Here is a 21,095-nt window from a genome sequence, read left to right on the forward strand (position 1 = left end):
GACTGTCTTTCCCCTTTATCCCTTTAAGGTGGTAAAATGTATGGGAGTCTAAAATAAAAATGATAGAATTTGTTCATACTTTGTCAAAATGTAGTATCTATTGATACATGATCAAAAATATTATAAAAATGATAGGTCGCCGTGCATTTTCTCAAGCTACAGGTTGTGACAAAATGACAAATTTTGTATGGATTATACAGGAAAAAACACCATTTTGTGAATAAAAACTAAACAAAATGATAGAATTGTAAAATAAATAAGAAAAAGATTGCTTTCAGACAATGCTTTGAGAATATCATAAGAAAAGATAGGGTCACCGAACGTTTTTTCCGGCTAAAAGACAAAATAGGAAAATTTCATGTAGAGTCCTTCAGAAAATGCACTGTTATAGAGTTACCTCCCCTTAAAATGCCAATTTGAAAAATATTCAAAAACAACCAAAATTAATCTATACTTGTAAAAATATTAATATTTCTAAGTTATATTCTTACAAATTGGTTCTTTTAAATGAAAATTCACATTAAATTCTCTATTCCTGCATCAAATTTTGCTAACTTGATAGAAAATATGGACCTTAGATTCTCTGTTTTTTACAATCCAAGATGGCGAAAGACACCCATACCACCTTAAACTAGATAATAAGGACACCAGACTCAAAATTTATAATGAGAGTTTGTTCAGAACTACATGTAAACTTAAACACAACAGAGATGATTTCAATTTTCTTCTGAGAAATATGTAAATAGTTAGAAACAAGAATGTGTCCAAGTAAATGGTTGCCCCACTTGCACTATCCTTTTCCATGTTCCATGGACCTTGAAATTGGGTAATAATCTAATTTGGCATTAAAATTAGAAAGATTATACTATAGGGAACAAATGTACTAAGTTTCAAGTTGATTGGACTTCAGCTTCATCAAAAACTACCTTGACCAAAAACTTTAACCTGAAACTCCCACTTTCATTTTCTATGTTCAGTGGACTGTGAAATAGCAATCAATAGTCTAATTTGGCTTTAAAATTAGAAAGATTATATCATAAGCAACAAGTGTACTAAGTTTCAAGTTGGTTGAACTTCAGCGTCATCAAAAACTACCTTGACCAAAAACTTTAACCTGAAACTCCCACTTTCATTTTTTATGTTCAGTGGACCGTGAAATTGGAGTGAAAAGTCTACTTTGCCTTTAAAATTAGAAAGATCATATCATAAGCAGCAAGTGTACTAAATGACTAAGTTTCAAGTTGATTGGACTTCAGCTTCATCAAAAACTACCTTGACCAAAAACTTTAACCTGAAACTCCCACTTTCATTTTCTATGTTCAGTCGACCTTGAAATTGAGGTCAAAAGTCTAATTTGCTTTTAAAATTAGAAAGGTCATATCATAAGCAACAAGTGTACTAATTCAAGTTGATTGGACTTCAGCTTCATCAAAAACTACCTTGACCAAAAACTTTAACCTGAACGGACACACAGACAAACAAACCAGCGGACGAACTGAGCCACAGACCAGAAAACATAATGCCCCTCTACTATTGTAGGTGACTATCCTAGGTGGAACATAAAAATTCAAAGCATTGACTTCATATGGAGAATATTATATCTTCAATTTAAAACTATATTCTTTACATCCATGACATCAATAAAAACAAATCATCATCATAAAAAAAAAAAATCCAATCCAATTCACAGTAATCATAAATACATGTAATTAACAAACATTATTTTAACCAATTGTTCAAGCACAAACAGAAATATTCATTCTATGCATTTTTTTTATAATATTAGAAGTACTGTTACTTAATAATCTTCAGTTTTTAAGTTTACATTAGATATGTTAGAATGACATCACTTTAAGCCATGATGTTTTTGCTCTAAAATCATTTATATGTACAATGTACATGAAGTTTCACAGATTTTATCTTATTTCAATCTTATAAAATTTTTCAAGCTCTATCATATTATTTCTTCTTGATATGCATCAAAATCTGAATATCAGTACAGTACAGGGTTCAAAAGTTGCCAACATCAATTTTGATTTGACAGTGGCCTTAGTGGCAGCTCTTCAAGTTACTTCAACACGATCAACTACAATACTGTTATTCCTTAATTGGCATAACAGGAAAATCCTGTTCGTCGATTATACAGATCTTTATCATGGTAAAACTGTGAACAATTAATGTATTTCCACTTTTAGTATTCAGCTGAATTTTGTCCCCAATTGACCTTAAATCTACTCCGAATAACCATCTGACATCAAGAAACAATCACTTTTTAAGTGTGACATCAAATGTTTTGAATTGTGATGTCAAAGTTTACTGGAACCTGTGTGATTATGAGATTCACTTGTTGTCGAGTATCGAGTTGCGAGTTATAAAAGTCGAGTTGCGAGTTACAAAAGTCGAGTTGCGAGTTACAAAAGTCGAGTTGCGAGTTACAAAAGACGAGTTGCGAGTTACAAAAGTCGAGTTGCGAGTTAAGAAAGTCGAGTTGCGAGTTACAAAAGTCGAGTTGCGAGTTACAAAAGTCGAGTTGCGAGTTAAGAGAGTCGAGTTGCGAGTTACAAAAGTCGAGTTGCGAGTTACAAAAGTTGAGTTGCGAGTTACAAAAGTCGAGTTGCGAGTTACAAAAGTCGAGTTGCGAGTTACAAAAGTCGAGTTGCGAGTTATAAAAGTCGAGTTGCGAGTTAAGAGAGTCGAGTTGCGAGTTACAAAAGTCGAGTTGCGAGTTACAAAAGTCGAGTTGCGAGTTAAGAAAGTCGAGTTGCGAGTTACAAAGTCGAATTGCGTAAAAATGTGGAAACTAAAATATTTTATTTTTTTGGTGTAACTGTATAACATTTTGGAATGATGATTGCTTATAGAATTGTACATAGTGGTTGTGGTTTGGACTTAATCTGTGTCTCTTGTAAACATGAAATGGACTAGATTATTACTACGTATAGTATTTTGTTAAGAAGCAGATAGACTTTTGAAATACAGCAGATGGCTTGCAGTTTAATTATTTTTAAATTTCATACATAGCACCGACTTATTAAACGTAAAGGGAGATAGCAACTAAACTATAGTACATATATGTAAAACACCCTTTCTGCAGATTTCGGTTGAAGTGTGCTATTTGGAGCAGCTGCAGAGTCGGGCAATCAGGGCCGTAACTACATTGCGGCAAATGAGGCATAATGCCTCATGTTGGAAATTTAAAAAAAAAAATGAAACAAAAGATTGTCTTCATTTCAAATTGTTTTCACGGAAAGTGTCCTGCAAGAAGCAAGTTCTCTTCACTCTCTTGTGTCGCCCCTGCATGTTTTTTGTGATCCTTGTTTCTATTTAACTTTTGCTTTTCAGAGTTGATGGTCTATTGTTTGTACTTCTGTGTCCCGGGTTTAAACGACTCAGAGAAAATACCCATTTTTTCTTAGTATGGATGGTAAAAATGGGTATTTTCTCTGAGTCGTTTAAATCACTCGAAACTAGGCGAGACATTCACAGAAGTGATATAGATATGTATTATTTATATCGGAAATTGAATATTTTAATTAGCAAAAAAAAAAAATATTTGTATCATAAAATTATACCCATGGGCTTATAGGATAAAACTAGATAGCTGCCATGGTTTAAATCAAAATAAGACCACCAATTTCCCGGTATCAAATTATTTGAAAAAAACCCAACATATTGGCTTATGACCTTTTACATTGGATGGTTAAACTTGCATTAAGTCGTGTTCAGACCCTTTAACAGAAAATAAAGGAACATGGAACCTAATCGTACACAGCGTCAATGCATAGAAAAAAATACAAATGATCAATGGTCAAATTTTTTATTCCTGTTCTCCATCTTGATAGTTGTTGGAGGGTCATCAGTAATAAAAAAAAATCATTAATACCGTAAAACAAGTTCAAGATGGTCCCTGGTGTCAACCTTAGCAGGACTAGAACATAAAGTATAATACTGCCCTCTCAATATATTTAAATCTAGTCATAAAAATCACCAAAGTCAGCACAATAGAAGACAAGAACTGCCAGACCGGTATTAATGCATATGAGAGTTGCAATTTTTGCTTTATCCTACATATTGGTCTTTTATTCTTGTCCCTAAAACCGAAAAATCTTGAATAACACTTAATCTATATTTTTGATTTGAGACCAGAATATTGTCGAAAAAATATTTAAAAATTATATGCGTTGCAATGTAAGAAAGAGTCCGGGAAACGATCAGAATGCACAATTTTGCGTTATTTTTCTCAGAGCTTCTTGAGCGGCCCCCAGACCCCTCGCCGATAAAAATTTCTTCATGCCTTATATATCATGTACTGTAGTACGCCGCTAGATTAAAACTGACGTGGAAAGGTAACACATGCCCACCGAAGGCTCTTTTTTTTGAGAGCCCAGGTGGTCGTGTGGTCTAGCAGGACGGCTGCAGTGCAGGCGATTTGGTGTCACGATATCACAGTAGCATGGGTTCGAATCCCGGCGAGGGAAGAACCAAAAATTTGCGAAAGCAAATTTACAGATCTAACATTGTTGGGTTGATGTTTAGACGAGTTGTATATATATATATATATATATACAATATACATGTATATGTTATAGAGTAAAATTAATTGGATTGTAAGATGATGAAGTTCGCAATTTGAATATTGCTTATAGTGATTTTTTTGTATAACCCTCCCTTTCCATGCTTAAAAAGTCAATATACATTTTAAACCTAGTCACTTATAATTGTAAACACATTCTTTTATATCCTTTTCGCAATACAAATATTCTTTTAAAAGTTTTCCAGGTTTGTTAAACATATTAACTTTGGTTTTAGATAGATTGACCCCTAAACACCATTTTACAGTACAGGATAAACTATCAAGTCGTTTTTGAAAGACTTGCCTTGGAACTAGACAAAAAATAACATGATCCTCTGCATACATGATGCAGTTAATTCTGCGGTCATTTATGTCAACAGCATCTGGGGTTTCATTAAATGCATCCGGTAAAATTCATTTATTAAAATCTTGAAAAGGTTGGGATTCAAAATATCACCTTAGTTTACTCCAATTCAGGAAAAAAGCACATTGTCTATTTTAGCACATAATTCACTTTTATTGTACATATCTCTCACGATTGCATGGACATTACTTCCTCTGTTTGGCGGCAAAAACACACATTTTTTAAAACGATGGATGGAATAAAGAAAACGGAAAAGATCGATCTTCAATCGGTCTTAAAAAGTCTACTTCCAGATATCGATGTAGTTTTTAAAAGATCAATCTTATTTGAATCGATATTTTTTCAAGTGTAAATGCTTATCGGTCGTTTATTTTTTCAAGTGAATGTTATTATCAGATATGGATATAAATCTGTGCATGTTCGGCGTGTTTAAAAATGATGGATGGAATACGAAAAGTAAACATAGATTCGGCTATTTTTTTATTATCTTCTAAATCAATAAGTTCTATTTGTTTGCTGCAAATCCTCATCTTCAAACGCATTGGCCTTTCGTTATTTAGTCTACACACATATCTTTGTTTAATGACACAGATTAAGTCCAAACCACAACCACTATGTACAATTCTATAAGCAATCATCATTCCAAAATGTTATACAGCTACACCAAAAAAATAAAATATTTTAGTTTCCACATTTTTACGCAATTCGACTTTGTAACTCGCAACTCGACTTTCTTCACTCGCAACTCGACTTTTGTAACTCGCAACTCGACTTTTGTAACTTGCAACTCGACTTTCTTAACTCGCAACTCGACTTTTGTAACTCGCAACTCGACTTTTGTAACTCGCAACTCGACTTTCGTGACTCGCAACTAGACTTTTGTAACTCGCAACTCGACTTTCTAAACTCGCAACTCGACTTTTGTAACTCGCAACTCGACTTTCTTAACTCGCAACTCGACTTTTGTAACTCGCAACTCGACTTTTGTAACTCGCAACTCGACTTTTGTAACTCGCAACTCGACTTTTGTAACTCGCAACTCGACTTTTTTAACTCGCAACTCGACTTTTGTAACTCGCAACTCGACTTTCGTAACTCGCAACTCGACTTTTGTAACTCGCAACTCGACTTTTGTAACTCGCAACTCGACTTTCTTAACTCGCAACTCGACTTTCTTAACTCGCAACTCGACGATAAGAAACCCTCTGTGATTATACATAAAAGTGGACAAATTTGCATACAAGTGTAAATACATCTATATAACAGAAAGAAGGAAAACGCTTGCGAAATTCCACAGGGGGATAATGCCTTCTGTGAGTAATGGGTAGACACTACTGGATATCTGAGAAAGAAACACATAGTGGTGCCGCTGTTGGTTTTAATGACTGACAATCTGTGAGAGATACTCTAGGATAATTTTAATCTAACACAGGCACTAATGATAGAAAACAAGAATCATAATTAATATATAGGGATAGTAGATTTTGCCATGGATAGAAAACAAGTGCCTGTGTAAAATTTCTAAGCCTAACTGTATAGTTTTATTTGTCCCACTTCTCACTCTCAGCTGCTTCTTCTGCAGATCAGCCTTATTTTAACTGTATTTGATTTCTGGAAATGCATTGTGTGACATGCAATTCTAGGGAATTCAACAAATTAATCAACAATTTATATGACAGTTTTCGTACAATATAAATAATTAAAATATGTTGTTTACCAATTTTTTTTCTTTTTCATTTATTTCAACCGGAAGTATACTTTTATAAATTAATGAAAACTTTTCCGAGGTGAGAACAGTACTATTTTGTTAGAAAGCAGGCCAACGAGTTAAACTTATCGTCTTTAATTAAAAAGAAAAACTATCTAATATGAATAAAAAAATATAGCGATTAATATATATTGAAAGCTGAATAAAGTTTGTCAAAGACAAAGTCGGAAACGTTTGTTTATAGCTTGTTCTCTCCAGATCTCCAAAATGGATTTGAGGCATTGTTCTTTTTGCAAAATAAGCCACAAACAGAAGAAGAAACATGTCTACTCTAAAAAGCACCAATCTATAATAATGAGAATTCTTCAAAAGTTTTCAGAAAAGGTTGTCATTCGAACAGTTGAAAACATTTTATTTGATGAATAAGAATTTTATAACTCTCAGTCCAATTTAGATTGTTTGCTGGCATATATATAATTTGGTTCTTACAAAAGATACCTTTAAATCTAATTTTATCCCCGGCTTAGTATATATCTAGAAATTTGATTGGTTAACGCACGTCTTTACAAAACCCATAGCCCCTGGGTGTTGGCTGCTAACCCATATCCCTGGACGTTGCTAACCATACACCTTATCGCTATTTGTCCGCCATTACTGATTATCACACAGGTTCCCGTAAAATTATGACGTCATAAAACAAAATAGCTGACGCCACAATGAAAAAGTGATTGTTGTATGCGTCAAAAGTTCAAGCTGCAGGGTCAGCCAGGAATAGCGATAAGGTGTATTATCCCGGGGGAACTTCACACAAGATTTCCTTAGTTTCATGTTTGCTCCTTGTGAAATACTGAAATCTGTAGATTATCCATGATGTTTGTAATTAAATATTTATTCATTAACAATTTTGTCCTATTATGCCGATCATTTACACTCATTTCATTAAATTCATCACTTGACTGCCACATTTTCAAGGAATGGGAATATTGACCTAGCTATGCAAATGACCCGCGTTGATGTCACACCATCTATGACGTAACTCTCACAACTTTGAGGGCCAAATTTGACTCAATCCAGTTTCTTTGTCTCTGTATTAAAATCGTCTTATATTTGACTACCTGTTGAGTTCTACCAACGGTAGTACCCTACACCCCGTAAAATGTATGTAAAATCTCCAAATTTCAATAAAACTTTTTTAAATAATGAAAAAAACATTGTTTTCACTTTACACTTTTTATCCGAATTTCCGTAAAACTCACTCGATTCGGACTAAGACCGGGGATAAATTTGTTATCTACGTTCATATCCATAGATATGGGTATTTTAACACCCTTCAGTACCCTGTACACCCTTCGGCTATGCCTCATGGTGTAATTGGGTACTTCAGGGTGTAAAAATACCCATATCTACAGATATGAACGTAGAGAACTTATTGTAACACAAGGTATAGTTGTGGAACCGTAGCTCTTAGGTCTTTATGCTATTATTTGACTATTTGCAGACCATGTACATGATGTATTTGACTATTTAAGGACCATTTGCGGACCATGGTCCTTAAATAGTCAAAAAATAGCATAAGGACCTAAGAGCTACGGTTCTGCAGCTACGCAAGGTACCCATGATTTTTTTTACATTTTGTACACAATTGAATTGCAGATCTTATAACATGTAGAAAGGCCAGTTTACATTTGGTAATTTGCACAAGGCAAATTGAATGAGATTAACAAATTTAATCTAGTCTCTGCTATTGCGTTTTTGCTGCAAAATAAAAAAACAAAAAAACAGTCTGACCTGCACCTGATTACTTTAAATTTTGTCATCTTGATAAAATAGAAAGGAATTTATAATGTGACACTGCATCTCACATGGACAATCACACACGGCAAAATCATGGAGTAATTACAAATGTAGTTGACTGATTGGAACTTTGTATGCAGTCATTATTATCTTTTTGGTTTACCTGTCACATGTCAATATACAAAGAATTGTGAGAGAATTAATACTTAAAAATTAAAGGTCATTGGTATGATTGCATTTAAAGATGAGGAATTGCAGCAAAGAAATAGAATTTATCGGTTCAATAGAATGATAAAACACTGGCAGAATCTATAGAATAGAATATAATATTTTTATTTACCAAATTAGGGCCCCAGGAGGGCATATGATACAGACAATATTATTATAAACAATAACATATGCAATACACACACAGTAAAATATATGTAACAAGTGTTATAAAAATAATAAAATAAAATAATATACCACAGAAAATACACTCAACAAAATAGTAGCAATGTCATGAATGTATTATTATTCAATGAATACTATGTTGAAAATGACTCAAGTGCACCCGGTAAGTGTATCTTCACTTTGAAAAGACAAACGTGAGGCATTAGTAGTTTGTGCGGAGAAATGTCAATATAAAAAAAAAAAAAATAATAATAATATAAAAAGAACCCAATAAAAAACAAAGCAATTAAGCACTCCCACATTTGACTATGAGATATACTGCAAATAACAAAGTATATTTAATATGACTTATCTGCAGAAAGCACCAAGAGTTGGTGCTTAAAGGAGAGTCCCTACTTGTACTTAATGCAGATGTCAGTCAAGCTCCTTAATTATTGAAAATATATTTTAAAAACATATTTTTAAGATTATAGATTCTGTGTTCAGCCAGCAAAGATCATCAAGGGACGGTGCCAAAGAATTTGAAATTCTTCTTATGATCTGTGCAGGCTTAACAGGGTATCAAAATTCATATTAAAGAGTTATAATGAATTAGTTATTGCAGATTAAGTTGTACTTTAATTCTTAGTATCTTCTATATATTTGTAAAATGCAAATAGTACATTGGGATCCTCATTATTCATTATCCAAATTAATTTGTTATCAATATTTAAATTTTGAAAGTTTGGACATGATTTTAATGTATTTTGCATCAATTCCTCTCTTTTTAATAAATGAGTGTCACATTTAAATAAAAAATGAACTTCATCCTCAACCTCACCTGAGGTGCACCTGAGACAAATTCGGTTTTGTCGAAGAGTACCCTGGTATCTACCAGATTCAATTTGCAATTTGTGAGCAGATATTCTTAATCTAGTAATACATTTCCTTTGCTCAAAATGTCGAATTATTGACAAATAATTTTCAAAACCATAGTTGCACTTGAATGTTACATAAGTTCGTAGTTTACCATCTTTATGTATATCTAGCTGTTTTTTTCCACAATGCAGTATTGTATCCCTTAACTATCTGACCACAGTTTGGTTTAAATGTTGAATATTTTTTAAGAATATGTTTTTCTATGCCTGACATTTTTTCCCTTAAAATATTAATTGATCCATACCAAGAGTTTTTTTTGGTTTCAAATAGCTTTTTAGAACAATTATATATGCAGCTTTTAACAAGGAAAATGATGAGCCAATATTTTCTAAACGATGCCAATATCCTAAAACATATATGGACCATAATTTGCTATTGGGCTCCGTTTCCTATAACTATAGAAAAGTGATAAAATGTGAATTACTGCAGGGACGTATATAGACGTAGTTCAACTGTTCAGCTAAAAACTTAAAAAGTTCTTAATTGATTTTGATGAAATTTATTTTGTCTGAAGTCTTAATGTTTTTTACATGTACAGAAGAATTTTCATGGTTATCAATAAGGTATAAGATTAAATATAAGCAATTTAAAAATGTATAGAAGATATGTTCAAATCCAACGATTCTCTACATATTTTCCAAAAATTATGAGATTCCAATCCTTCTATTTTAAGTCCTTGATTACTGTAAGAAAAGTTGCAACTACATCTAAAGATGCCATTATTTTTATCAACATACAAGTGTATGCTACACTTCCCTAGAAAAAAAAATTAAAATATACGAATTTCAAAGATTCTACAACCGTATTTTTGTGTCGTTTCTCGCGTTATTTATTGCTTCCGAAGAGCATAACGCTGACTGATTTATAGATAATCGTCACCGGCAAATTCGTAACTTTTGCTTTCAAATAACAAAGAACATCGACCAATAAGAATAGTGAGAAGAAAATGCCGAGAACTATAAGTATTTATGTAGCAGATGTAAGAACAGTGGCGTGATTTTTGCGTCCGATTTCATAACGCAATTTTTAGATGATGTAATCTGCTTTGTTGTAAAAGAATTCTTAAAAACAATATGCAAATATGAACTCTCGCGAGATGTTCAAACAGGTAAATCCGAGATGATTTACATTCTTGTTTTGATCTTCGTAATAATTAAGTAAGAAAATTACGTTGCCGTTATGCGTTACATTTCACACGAAACAGAAGTCCAATTATCTATTAAAATTGTTTTTGTCCTTAAGTTCTAACCATTTCCGGTCATACGTGAAACATGTGACTAGCATGTGATCACGCCATTACGGCCGGATGTACGAAATACTAGGTCTAAACATTGTTTTTGTTTCCAACGGGATGTTAGCAAACATAATCTGTAGACTTGTTTCGTCTTGTTTAAAAGGGGAAAATACAATTGTCAAAGTGATTGCGCCGGTGGTCTGTTATTTTTCCTATGTGCATAATGTTACATACGAATTACAGTTAACCCGTACCACCGTAAACTCGTACCAACGTTAACTCGTACCACAAAAAAACAACTCGTACCAATGCAAACTCGTACCACTGCTAACTCGTACCAACTTATTTAAATGCATTTAAATGGTGTTTAATGATGATCTATATAATTTACTTTCCCTCAATATTTATCAAGCCTGTAAAATGTATATAATTTATAGTACAATTTCCAATTTGTAGATAATGTTCCCTGTCTATTGGATCGAAAATACTGCGGCAGATTTGCTTTGATGTCTCCTTTGAATGGACTCTTTTTTAAACTTTTACTGATAATCATTGAATTTAATTTTTAATCATTTCAAATTGATTTTTCATGAACAAATCCTAGCAGTTAATCAAAATAATTTCCAAAATGAAATTCTTACTTTTTATAAATAACAAGTTACAATGAAATGTAACTGTTTCCTGTTCCCGAATTTTCCCGCCAAAAAGCACATGGCTTTCAATAATTGTAAACAGAGCATTCGATTTGTGATCATGGATTACCAGCATTAAATTAATTGAATTTGGATATAGATATTCAACTTAAGGTACAGTTAAAGCAATGTTTTACTTTCTTCTGGATTATAAATACTTTGAAAGATCAGCTTAAAAAATAAAGCTTTTAGACAAACTTCGTATTTTTTGTCTATTAAAACCCAGTATAAAATTCAAGTAATTCAACATAAGTTTTATTAAGTTTACAAAAAAATACCATAAAATATTCGTAGTTTTTAATATATTTTTGATGGTACGAGTTTGAAGTGGTACGACTTCCCAGTGGTACGAGTTAACTTTTTTGGTACGAGTTAACATGGTACGAGTTTCCGTTGGTACGAGTTAACTTGCTTCCGTTACATACGATCCTGTGTGAAAATAAATGCCCAATGACTTGACAAAATCGATTTCATATTTGACAGACGTTAGAACACACTTCGTTTCCCGATAATGACGTGAAGAGTCCTTGGAAAAATCAATCGAAATTACGTCTCTTATCATTGTACCAATGCTCGTTGGATTGATTTAACTTCAGCAGTAAATATTACTGGATATTTTAGGTGAATAAATATAATTTAATAAAAAAATACATGTTAATATACCGTTACACTTGGAATGTACAAAGTTGGAATCCTGTCACAGTTTTTAATTAATATTTTTTATTCATGTTCTGCAAACACTTATCAGAAACGCAATAAATTTGTCAAAGGAGAAGTAAACTTTTAGCATGCATGACTTGAAAGGAAGTACTTTATTGATTTTAGCCCACTAAAGTAGGTTAAAATGTGGAAACCCTGTAGATGGTGTACATGTCACAAGTATCACATTGTGTCTATTTTAAAGATTTTAATTCCAAGTTAAAGGATTTTTCTTTACTGGATTTAAAGAATGTTACATTGCCAATGATTTGGAATAAATTGTATATATTAACTGGAAAATCAAAACCAAATATAAATACATTTTGTTTGCTTAAACATCATGATTCAACGATTATGGTATCCTGTATCAATGGAAAATATGGAAAATTCTGAATAAAATGTACTAATTGTTTTCAAAACAAGCACATATTTAGGAGTTTTATAATACTGTTACATTTAAGATGGATTTTAAGAAAAAGTATACTGTTCAGATTAATTTAAGCAGATTTTGCAATAAAATAAAACTAAAAAAATGCTTTCGGTTTCTTATGGTTTCCTGTCAGGTTTAAAAAAAACTTTAATATAACATTAAAAATAGATTTTAAATATTAACATGAAGCAAGTAACACTAGTAATGGTGTTTATTTATGCCTTTTGAATTATATTGTGCAAAATAAAGAAAATAAAGATTGGTTTCCTGTTTGGTTTCATGTCACGTAAACGGTGAATCAAAATGTATTAATTTTTTCTCGAAAAACTCAATTGTTCCATTCATACTATTCTAACACCAACACAACCCACTAAATAAAAGTTTAAATTTTAGAACTTATAAAAAAGGATACAAAAAGAAACCAAAGGCCGAATACCAAATTATGGTCCATATATTCTATATATATAGTCACAGGTTCTCATCCAAACATGTGTTGTTGCCACTGAACGTGCACAGTTTTATTTTCATATCTAATTCACTTTGAAGAAAGATTGATTTGAATAAGATTAATTTTTATAAAACCATCTTTCCCTAAATTTACATTACACTTAAGAATGGTCTTCTTAGGATTGAACTTTGGAAAGATCAAACAGGTTCTTAGTAGCAACATTCTGCTTTATTTAATTAATCGTATATAATCGACAACCTAGCCAACTAAAACCTGTTGCATGTGTTAGGTCATAAAAACCTGCATTATAAAATAATAACCTATTACACACCAACCAAATTTTAAAAACTTGAGAAGTTAAAACTGATGGATACTTCATGTACTTCCAGAAAACAAAGTTGAGAATCGTAACTGGAAATGTGTCAAAGAGACAACAACCTGACAAAAGAGCACAAAAAATCCCTGACCATCAATGTTTTTTGTTTGTAAACCTGTGTTAATCCTTTCGATAGAGTCCATGAAGTGGATACCTTGCATTGGTATGCCAAGTTGTCAAATAAGCAAAAAGTAAAATCATAAAAATACATAAGTCCAAGGAAATTTTAAACATGAGTTCCAAATCAAATGGTAAAATCAAAAGCTCAAACACATCAAACAGATAGATAACAATGTCATATTCCTGACATGGTACAGGCATTTTCTTATGTAGACTGTATTTTAAATGGTGATGTTGCTTCTGCAATCATTTACAGATGCTGCATCATGCATGTTGGGTGGTATAGGAATTCTTTGTACTTTTAGTTTTTTTTTTGTGATTTGGTCATTTGTAGCAAGTGTGGAATATTCTTTGGTTAGTGTATACATGTATATGTTGGTGGCCTGAAGATCTCTGCACCAGAAAGTAACCTCCTTGCTAAAAGCGCTCATCTACACTAATCCAATAGTACCGTATTCGGCCATATACTGTTCGCATTTATGTATAGTCCGCATCGCATCCCCTTGTAAAATCAAGAAATAATTTTTGTAAAAAAAAAAATTATATTTTTTATAAAAGTCTAGTTCATCATCATATTAAATCATGTTCATTGTAAAAATCCATTGAAAGGGACCTGTTCTCCATGTATTAATGCATAATAAAAAAATAATTTTGTTTTATTTATGTTTATTTCATGAAAAATAATGAAATGGTAGACTGTCTAAGACGTCTCCAATACCCCTTGTACAAAGGACATATTTTAGAAAAAAAGTGCAGACTGTACATGCCCAAATAAGGTATGCAGAGCTTTGCTATTAAATTGAGTTTTCTACCCTTTGAATAATTATGTTTGCTATATTGTTCTACAAGGAACTTGCATATATATATATAAAAGACACACAGATGAATAGTTCATACAATAATACTTTGTTTAAAATCCACAGTCATCCATACAACATGTACAAGGCTGTACTTTGACCTATTAGTGTTTGCTTTTTACACATTTTATTTTTTTGTGGATTTGGATGGAGAGTTGTCTCATTAGCATTCATATCACATCTTCTTACTTTTATGTCATTTTGTTTTAATTCGTAAACATTTTATTTCTTTCAGGTGAAATCTGCTAAGACTACATTAGACAGTCCAGATCTACACGAGACTGGTTTTGAGATTGGAGCAAAGTTTTGGTGTTATTTCTGTGTGGATGAATTCGACAAGCATCTTCAGTTAGATACGTGTATAGTGAAATTTGGAGGATTGTTGGAACACATTACACTGTAAGTTCAAGATTGTTCTAATTGGTGAACTTAATATAGTTATTTAAGGAATGACTGTAATATTTTTTCTGTCTATGAATTAAGAACATGAAGAAATAACATAACAAATTTGGTGCACACTGAATAACACGTGTAGCGGGTTATTTAACAGTGTGCACCACATTTTTATGTTATTTCAAATAGACAGAAAAAATATAACAGTCATTTCTTATAATTTAATTCTGAATTCCATTTTAAACCATAGAAAAACATGAAAAAACATTGATGACGTCATGGTCACATGACTAAATTATATCATGGGCTGATAACAAAATAACGTCTGCCAATCAGAAGATGTGTTACATCCAAAATTAAATTATCAACTGACCTGTTTTCTGCGGGTGTGACCCGAGATTTTCACAGATTTTCTGAGGGATCACCCGGGACACCTGCCGGGTCATTGAAATCACCCGGGAATTCCGAAAATGACCCGATTTCACCCGTATTTCTTAGCCTTGAGATTGATTTCATAAGTAATATTCTTTTGAAAAACCGGCAAATTCGTAATTCTTCCATGAACAGGAAGTTCATCTAGCTATGTAAACTGTCAAATTAAGTGACCCATTAAGTGCATGGCTTCACTTGACAGCTTTGGTGTCAAACACACTGTTAATTAACACCAATTACCTTAGTTTTAGGTCGTAAATAAATTGCACTATTTGTTTACAAACATATTTCAAATTAGAGTTAGGCCATGTTCACATTGACCTAAATTCGGTGTTGTGTTAGTGTAACTCACACGTAAACTAAACACAATTGCGTTCCCATTGATAAAACTCAATGTTTACATGTAGTTTAAATCATGTTTTATCTACACACAGTCGATAGTCAATGTAGGCCTTGTGTAGGTTAAGTGTACACAAAACTAGGCATTTAGGACATTAGTTTTACCGTGTATATATTTAAGGAGGAAACTATTTTTGAGTAAAATTGATATTTTTGATAATTATAAGTATAGTTCTCTACACCAATTGTTGTCTGAATTTTACACATTTTTTTTGTTAAAAAAAATTAACGTACTTTATTAACCCCTGATCAAGACTCAAAGCAGCATCATTGCCTAACCCATAAGGCAGCAACCAATTGAATTTCAGGAGGGGGGGCTATTATAGTTGAGTATAAAACATAAAGGCAAGGGGGTGGAGGTGGTGAGCTATGGATTTTGTTTTGGAAACAAAAAATGTTTCCAGTTTTTGGCCCTGAAAAAATGTGTTTGTTTCACCCTCAGCTGCCACTATATATAATTCTAAAATTGATTTCGACTTGTCACCAAAATTAGTCCTGAAAAAAATCAATATCCCACGCCCCCCCCCCTCCCCCTCCCCTCCCCAAAAAATGAAGTAAATAGTTGCTGCCTAATTCATTTGAAAAGGTCTTCCCGAATCGTCTTGACGTACACAGAAATATTCGCCACTGGTCTTTACTCAAACAAGGATTCACGCATAAATGCATGACTAAAAAAAGTGTGAGGTAAATGATATGTTTCTCTAGTATCTCAGATCCGTTAAATAACACTTAAAATAAATTAAAAAAAAACGTTACCCTATTCCTTTACCAAATACTAATTGGAGAAGAAATACCATTTGAAACAAACAGAAAAGATAAAAATGTAGTGATCCCTAATATCTCAATCCTTTTTATACGACCGCAAATTTTGAAAAAATTTTCGTCGTATATTGCTATCACGTTGGCGTCGTCGTCGTCGTCGTCGTCGTCGTCGTCGTCGTCGTCGTCGTCGGCGTCGTCGTCGTCGTCGTCGTCGTCCGAATACTTTTAGTTTTCGCACTCTAACTTTAGTAAAAGTGAATAGAAATCTATGAAATTTTAACACAAGGTTTATGACAACAAAAGGAAGGCTGGTATTGATTTTGGGAGTTTTGGTCCCAACATTTTAGGAATTAGGGGCCAAAAAGGGCCCAAATAAGCATTTTCTTGGTTTTCGCACTATAACTTTAGTTTAAGTTAATAGAAATCTATGAAATTTTGACACAAGGTTTATGACCACAAAAGAAAGGTTGGGATTGATTTTGGGAGTTTTGGTTTCAACAGTTTAGGAATTAGGGGCCAAAAAAGGGCCCAAATAAGCATTATTCTTGGTTTTCGCACAATAACTTTAGTTAAAGTAAATAGAAATCAATGAAATTTAAACACAATGTTTATGACCACAAAAGGAAGGTTGGTATTGATTTTGGGAGTTTCGGTCCCAACAGTTTAGGAATTAGGGGCCAAAAAGGGACCCAAATAAGCATTTTTCTTGGTTTTCGCACCATAGCGTTAGTATAAGTAAATAGAAATCTATGAAATTTAAACACAAGGTTTATGACTATAAAAGGAAGGTTGGTATTGATTTTGAGAGTTTTGGTCCCAACAGTTAAGGAAAAAGGGGCCCAAAGGGTCCAAAATTAAACTTTGTTTGATTTCATCAAAATTGAATTCAGAATATTTTTTTTATCATCTGTATGACCAATTTTTTTTTTTATCAAATTGGGGATCTGAATATTTCCATTCCCACCCCCACCCTCCTTTTGAAGTCAAATGGTTATTCCCTTACCGCTAGAAAAGTTATCCAAAAATTTTGAATTCAGTTCTACGTAATGAACATTTAAATGACATAAAGTTTACAAGTGGGAACAAATCTTATGTACAGGTAGCTAAACAAGGTGTATAGATGTGAACAAATGTAATGTGAAACCAGTGTACACTACATTAAACTCATATTGTAAACATGTGTCTACACGGCGTTTGGTGTGAACACGGCCTTAGTGTTACTTCCCCTTATTTGTCCCCGTTCAAAATTATTCCTTATATTTACGTTTTATGGGTAAAAAAGATAAAATGATAAAAATATAGAATTCATATACATTTTGAAAAATAACTTTTTATTATTTTAATACCTTTATACAATTTAAAAAAAAAAGTTGAAAATTATTTTTTACATTTATACTGCCTTTAACTGTATTACTATATTTTATCTTACTCTAATTTCCTACAGTTGATCAAGGATTCCATAGCCATTGGTCTCAAACATTTTAAAATTACATTTGAACAACAATTCAAGTATTCCATTCCATAATCACAAAAAGTAAGGAACATAAGACTCTTTTACATGAATTTATAAAAATCATTAAAAGTGCAATGGAATAATAATTAATAAAAATAAAATGACTTAACCAAGTGAACATGCATTGATGTTTTGGTATCTTCCATATACATAATAAGAAAATGTACCATAAATACTGAAATTCAGCTCGAAAAAGTGCGTACGCGTTATGACCTGAGATTTGATTCTTCAATGCAGGTCATGACCTGCATTTTCATCCTCACAGGTTGACAGGTATGACTCACATACCAGTAAAATAATAACAAGACATCTTTTATACATACTTACTTACTTACTTACTTAATGTTCTATGAGTTAAGGTTATATTGCAATAACCTGATCCCTCTGTCTGCCCAACAAATATTTCCATCACAGTTTGATTAGAAATTACTGGACAAAATGACTTCATATTTCATATGCATTTGGTTAGCATCTTGACTGGTGAGTTGTGTTAAGTGAGCATGTTTTGGATCTGTCTGGTACTTTCTTTTTATTTGTCAATACTTTTTGACTAATGAGTTGTAATGTGTGAGCATGTTTTGGATCTGTCTGGTATTTTCTTTTTATTTGTCAATACTTTTTGACTAATGAGTTGTATTGTGTGAGCATGTTTTGGATCTGTCTGGTACTTTTATTTTATTTGTCAATACTTTTTGACTTATGAGTTGTAATGTGTGAGCATGTTTTGGATCTGTCTGGTACTTTCTTTTTATTTGTCAATACTTTTTGACTAATGAGTTGTAATGTGTGAGCATGTTTTGGATCTGTCTGGTACTTTCATTTTATTTGTCAATACTTTTTATAAGAACACAAATTTTGAAAAAAATTTCGTCGTATATTGCTATCACGTTGGCGTCGTCGTCGTTGTCGTTTTCGTCGTCGTCGTCCGAATACTTTTAGTTTTCGCACTCTAACTTTAGTAAAAGTGAATAGAAATCTATGAAATTTTAACACAAGGTTTATGACCATAAAAGGAAGGTTGGTATTGATTTTGGGAGTTTTGGTCCCAACATTTTAGGAATTAGGGGCCAAAAAGGGCCCAAATAAGCATTTTCTTGGTTTTCGCACTATAACTTTAGTTTAAGTTAATAGAAATCTATGAAATTTTGACACAAGGTTTATGACCACAAAAGAAAAATTGGGATTGATTTTGGGAGTTTTGGTTTCAACAGTTTAGGAATAAGGGGCCAATAAAGGGCCCAAATAAGCATTATTCTTGGTTTTTGCACACAATAACTTTAGTTTAAGTAAATAGAAATCAATGAAATTTAAACACAAGGTTTATGACCGTAAAAGGAAGGTTGGTATTGATTTTGGGAGTTTTGATCCCAACAGTTTAGGAAAAAGGGGCCCAAAGGGTCCAAAATTAAACTTTGTTTGATTTCATCAAAATTGAATAATTGGGGTTCTTTGATATGCCGAATCTAACTGTGTATGTAGATTCTTAACTTTTGGTCCCGTTTTCAAATTGGTCTACATTAAGGTCCAAAGGGTCCAAAATTAAACTTAGTTTGATTTTGACAAAAATGAATCGGTTGGGTTCTTTGATATGTTGAATCTAAAAATGTACTTAGATTCTTGATTATTGGCTCAGTTTTCAAGTTGGTCCAAATCGGGGTCCAAAATTAAACTTTGTTTGATTTCATCAAAAATTGAATAAATGGGGTTCTTTGATATGCCAAATCTAACTGTGTATGTAGATTCTTCATTTTTGGTCCTGTTTTCAAATTGGTCTACATTAAAGTCCAAAGGGTCCAAAATTAAACTAAGTTTGATTTTAACAAAAATTGAATTCTTGGGCCTCTTTGATATGCTGAATCTAAACATGTACTTAGATTTTTGATTATGGGCCCAGTTTTCAAGTTGGTCTAAATCAGGATCTAAAATTATTATATTAAGTATTGTGCAATAGCAAGTCTTTTCAATTGCACAGTATTGTGCAATGGCAAGAAATATCTAATTGCACAATATTGTGAAATAGCAAAATTTTTTTTAATTAGAGTTATCTTTCTTTGTCCAGAATAGTAAGCAAGAAATATCTTATTGCACAATATTGTGCAATAGCAAGATTTTTTTTTATTGGAGTTATCTTTCTTTGTCCAGAATCAACTTAAATCTTTGTTATATACAATATACAATGTATATTCACTTTTTACTACCAACTGATAAATTTAGATAATCTTTACCATTCAGTGATAACAAGCAGTTTTTTTTACATCTTAATATTTTATGATGTATTTAAATGAGTAGTTATTGTTGCGAACTCCATTAGAATATTTTAATTGAGATTAGTTTTGGAATAAGGGAAAGGGGGATGTGATTAAAAAATTGGGTTCAATTTTTCTCATTTGAAATTTCATAAATAAAAAGAAAATTTCTTCAAACATTATTTTGAGAGGATTAATATTCAACAGCATAGTGAATTGCTCTAAGAGAAAATAAAAATTTTAAGTTCATTAGAACACATTCATTCTGTGTCAGAAACCTATGCTGTGTCAACTATTTAATCACAATCCAAATTTAGAGCTGAATCCAGCTTGATTGTTGTGTCCATACTTGTCCCAACTGTTCAGGGTTCAACCTCTGGGGTCGTATAAAGCTACGCCCTGCGGAGCATCTGGTTCAACCTTATTTTCTTCATGCTTGAAGATATTGGTTTGATATTTGGTGTATTGTTACATTATGACAAGTTACAGATCAAGTTCAATTTTTTTTAGGACTGATAATTTTGTGCCTAGTTATAGCCCTTGGACTTAAAAAGATCACTCAAATGGGTCAAAATTTCAGATGCTGTCTGTCTGCTCGTCCTTCCATCAGTCCAGCAAATCAGTTTTCCACACTTTTTTTGTGCTTGGAGATATTGATTTGATATTTGTTGTTTATAGATTATTACATGGCATTTTTCATATGGCCCTGGTATCATCCCTAGACTCCCATACCAAGCCAGAGGG

The 21,095-nt window shown here is 32.5% G+C and overlaps 1 protein-coding gene across 1 annotated transcript in view; it reads left to right on the top strand.

Moving 5' to 3' along the window:
* Positions 1–6,931: 6,931 nt before the first annotated feature.
* LOC134721065 (centrosomal AT-AC splicing factor-like) overlaps positions 6,932–21,095 on the top strand; it is a 72,935-nt gene continuing 58,771 nt past the window's right edge. Inside the window, exons 1-2 of the mRNA XM_063583775.1 lie at positions 6,932–7,029; positions 14,842–15,005. Of these exons, the coding sequence (XP_063439845.1) occupies positions 7,000–7,029; positions 14,842–15,005 (194 nt within the window). The 5' untranslated portion in view covers positions 6,932–6,999. The remainder of the gene's footprint in view (positions 7,030–14,841; positions 15,006–21,095) is intronic.

Source organism: Mytilus trossulus, chromosome 6 (assembly GCF_036588685.1).
Source record: "Mytilus trossulus isolate FHL-02 chromosome 6, PNRI_Mtr1.1.1.hap1, whole genome shotgun sequence".
NCBI lineage: Eukaryota > Metazoa > Mollusca > Bivalvia > Mytilida > Mytilidae > Mytilus > Mytilus trossulus.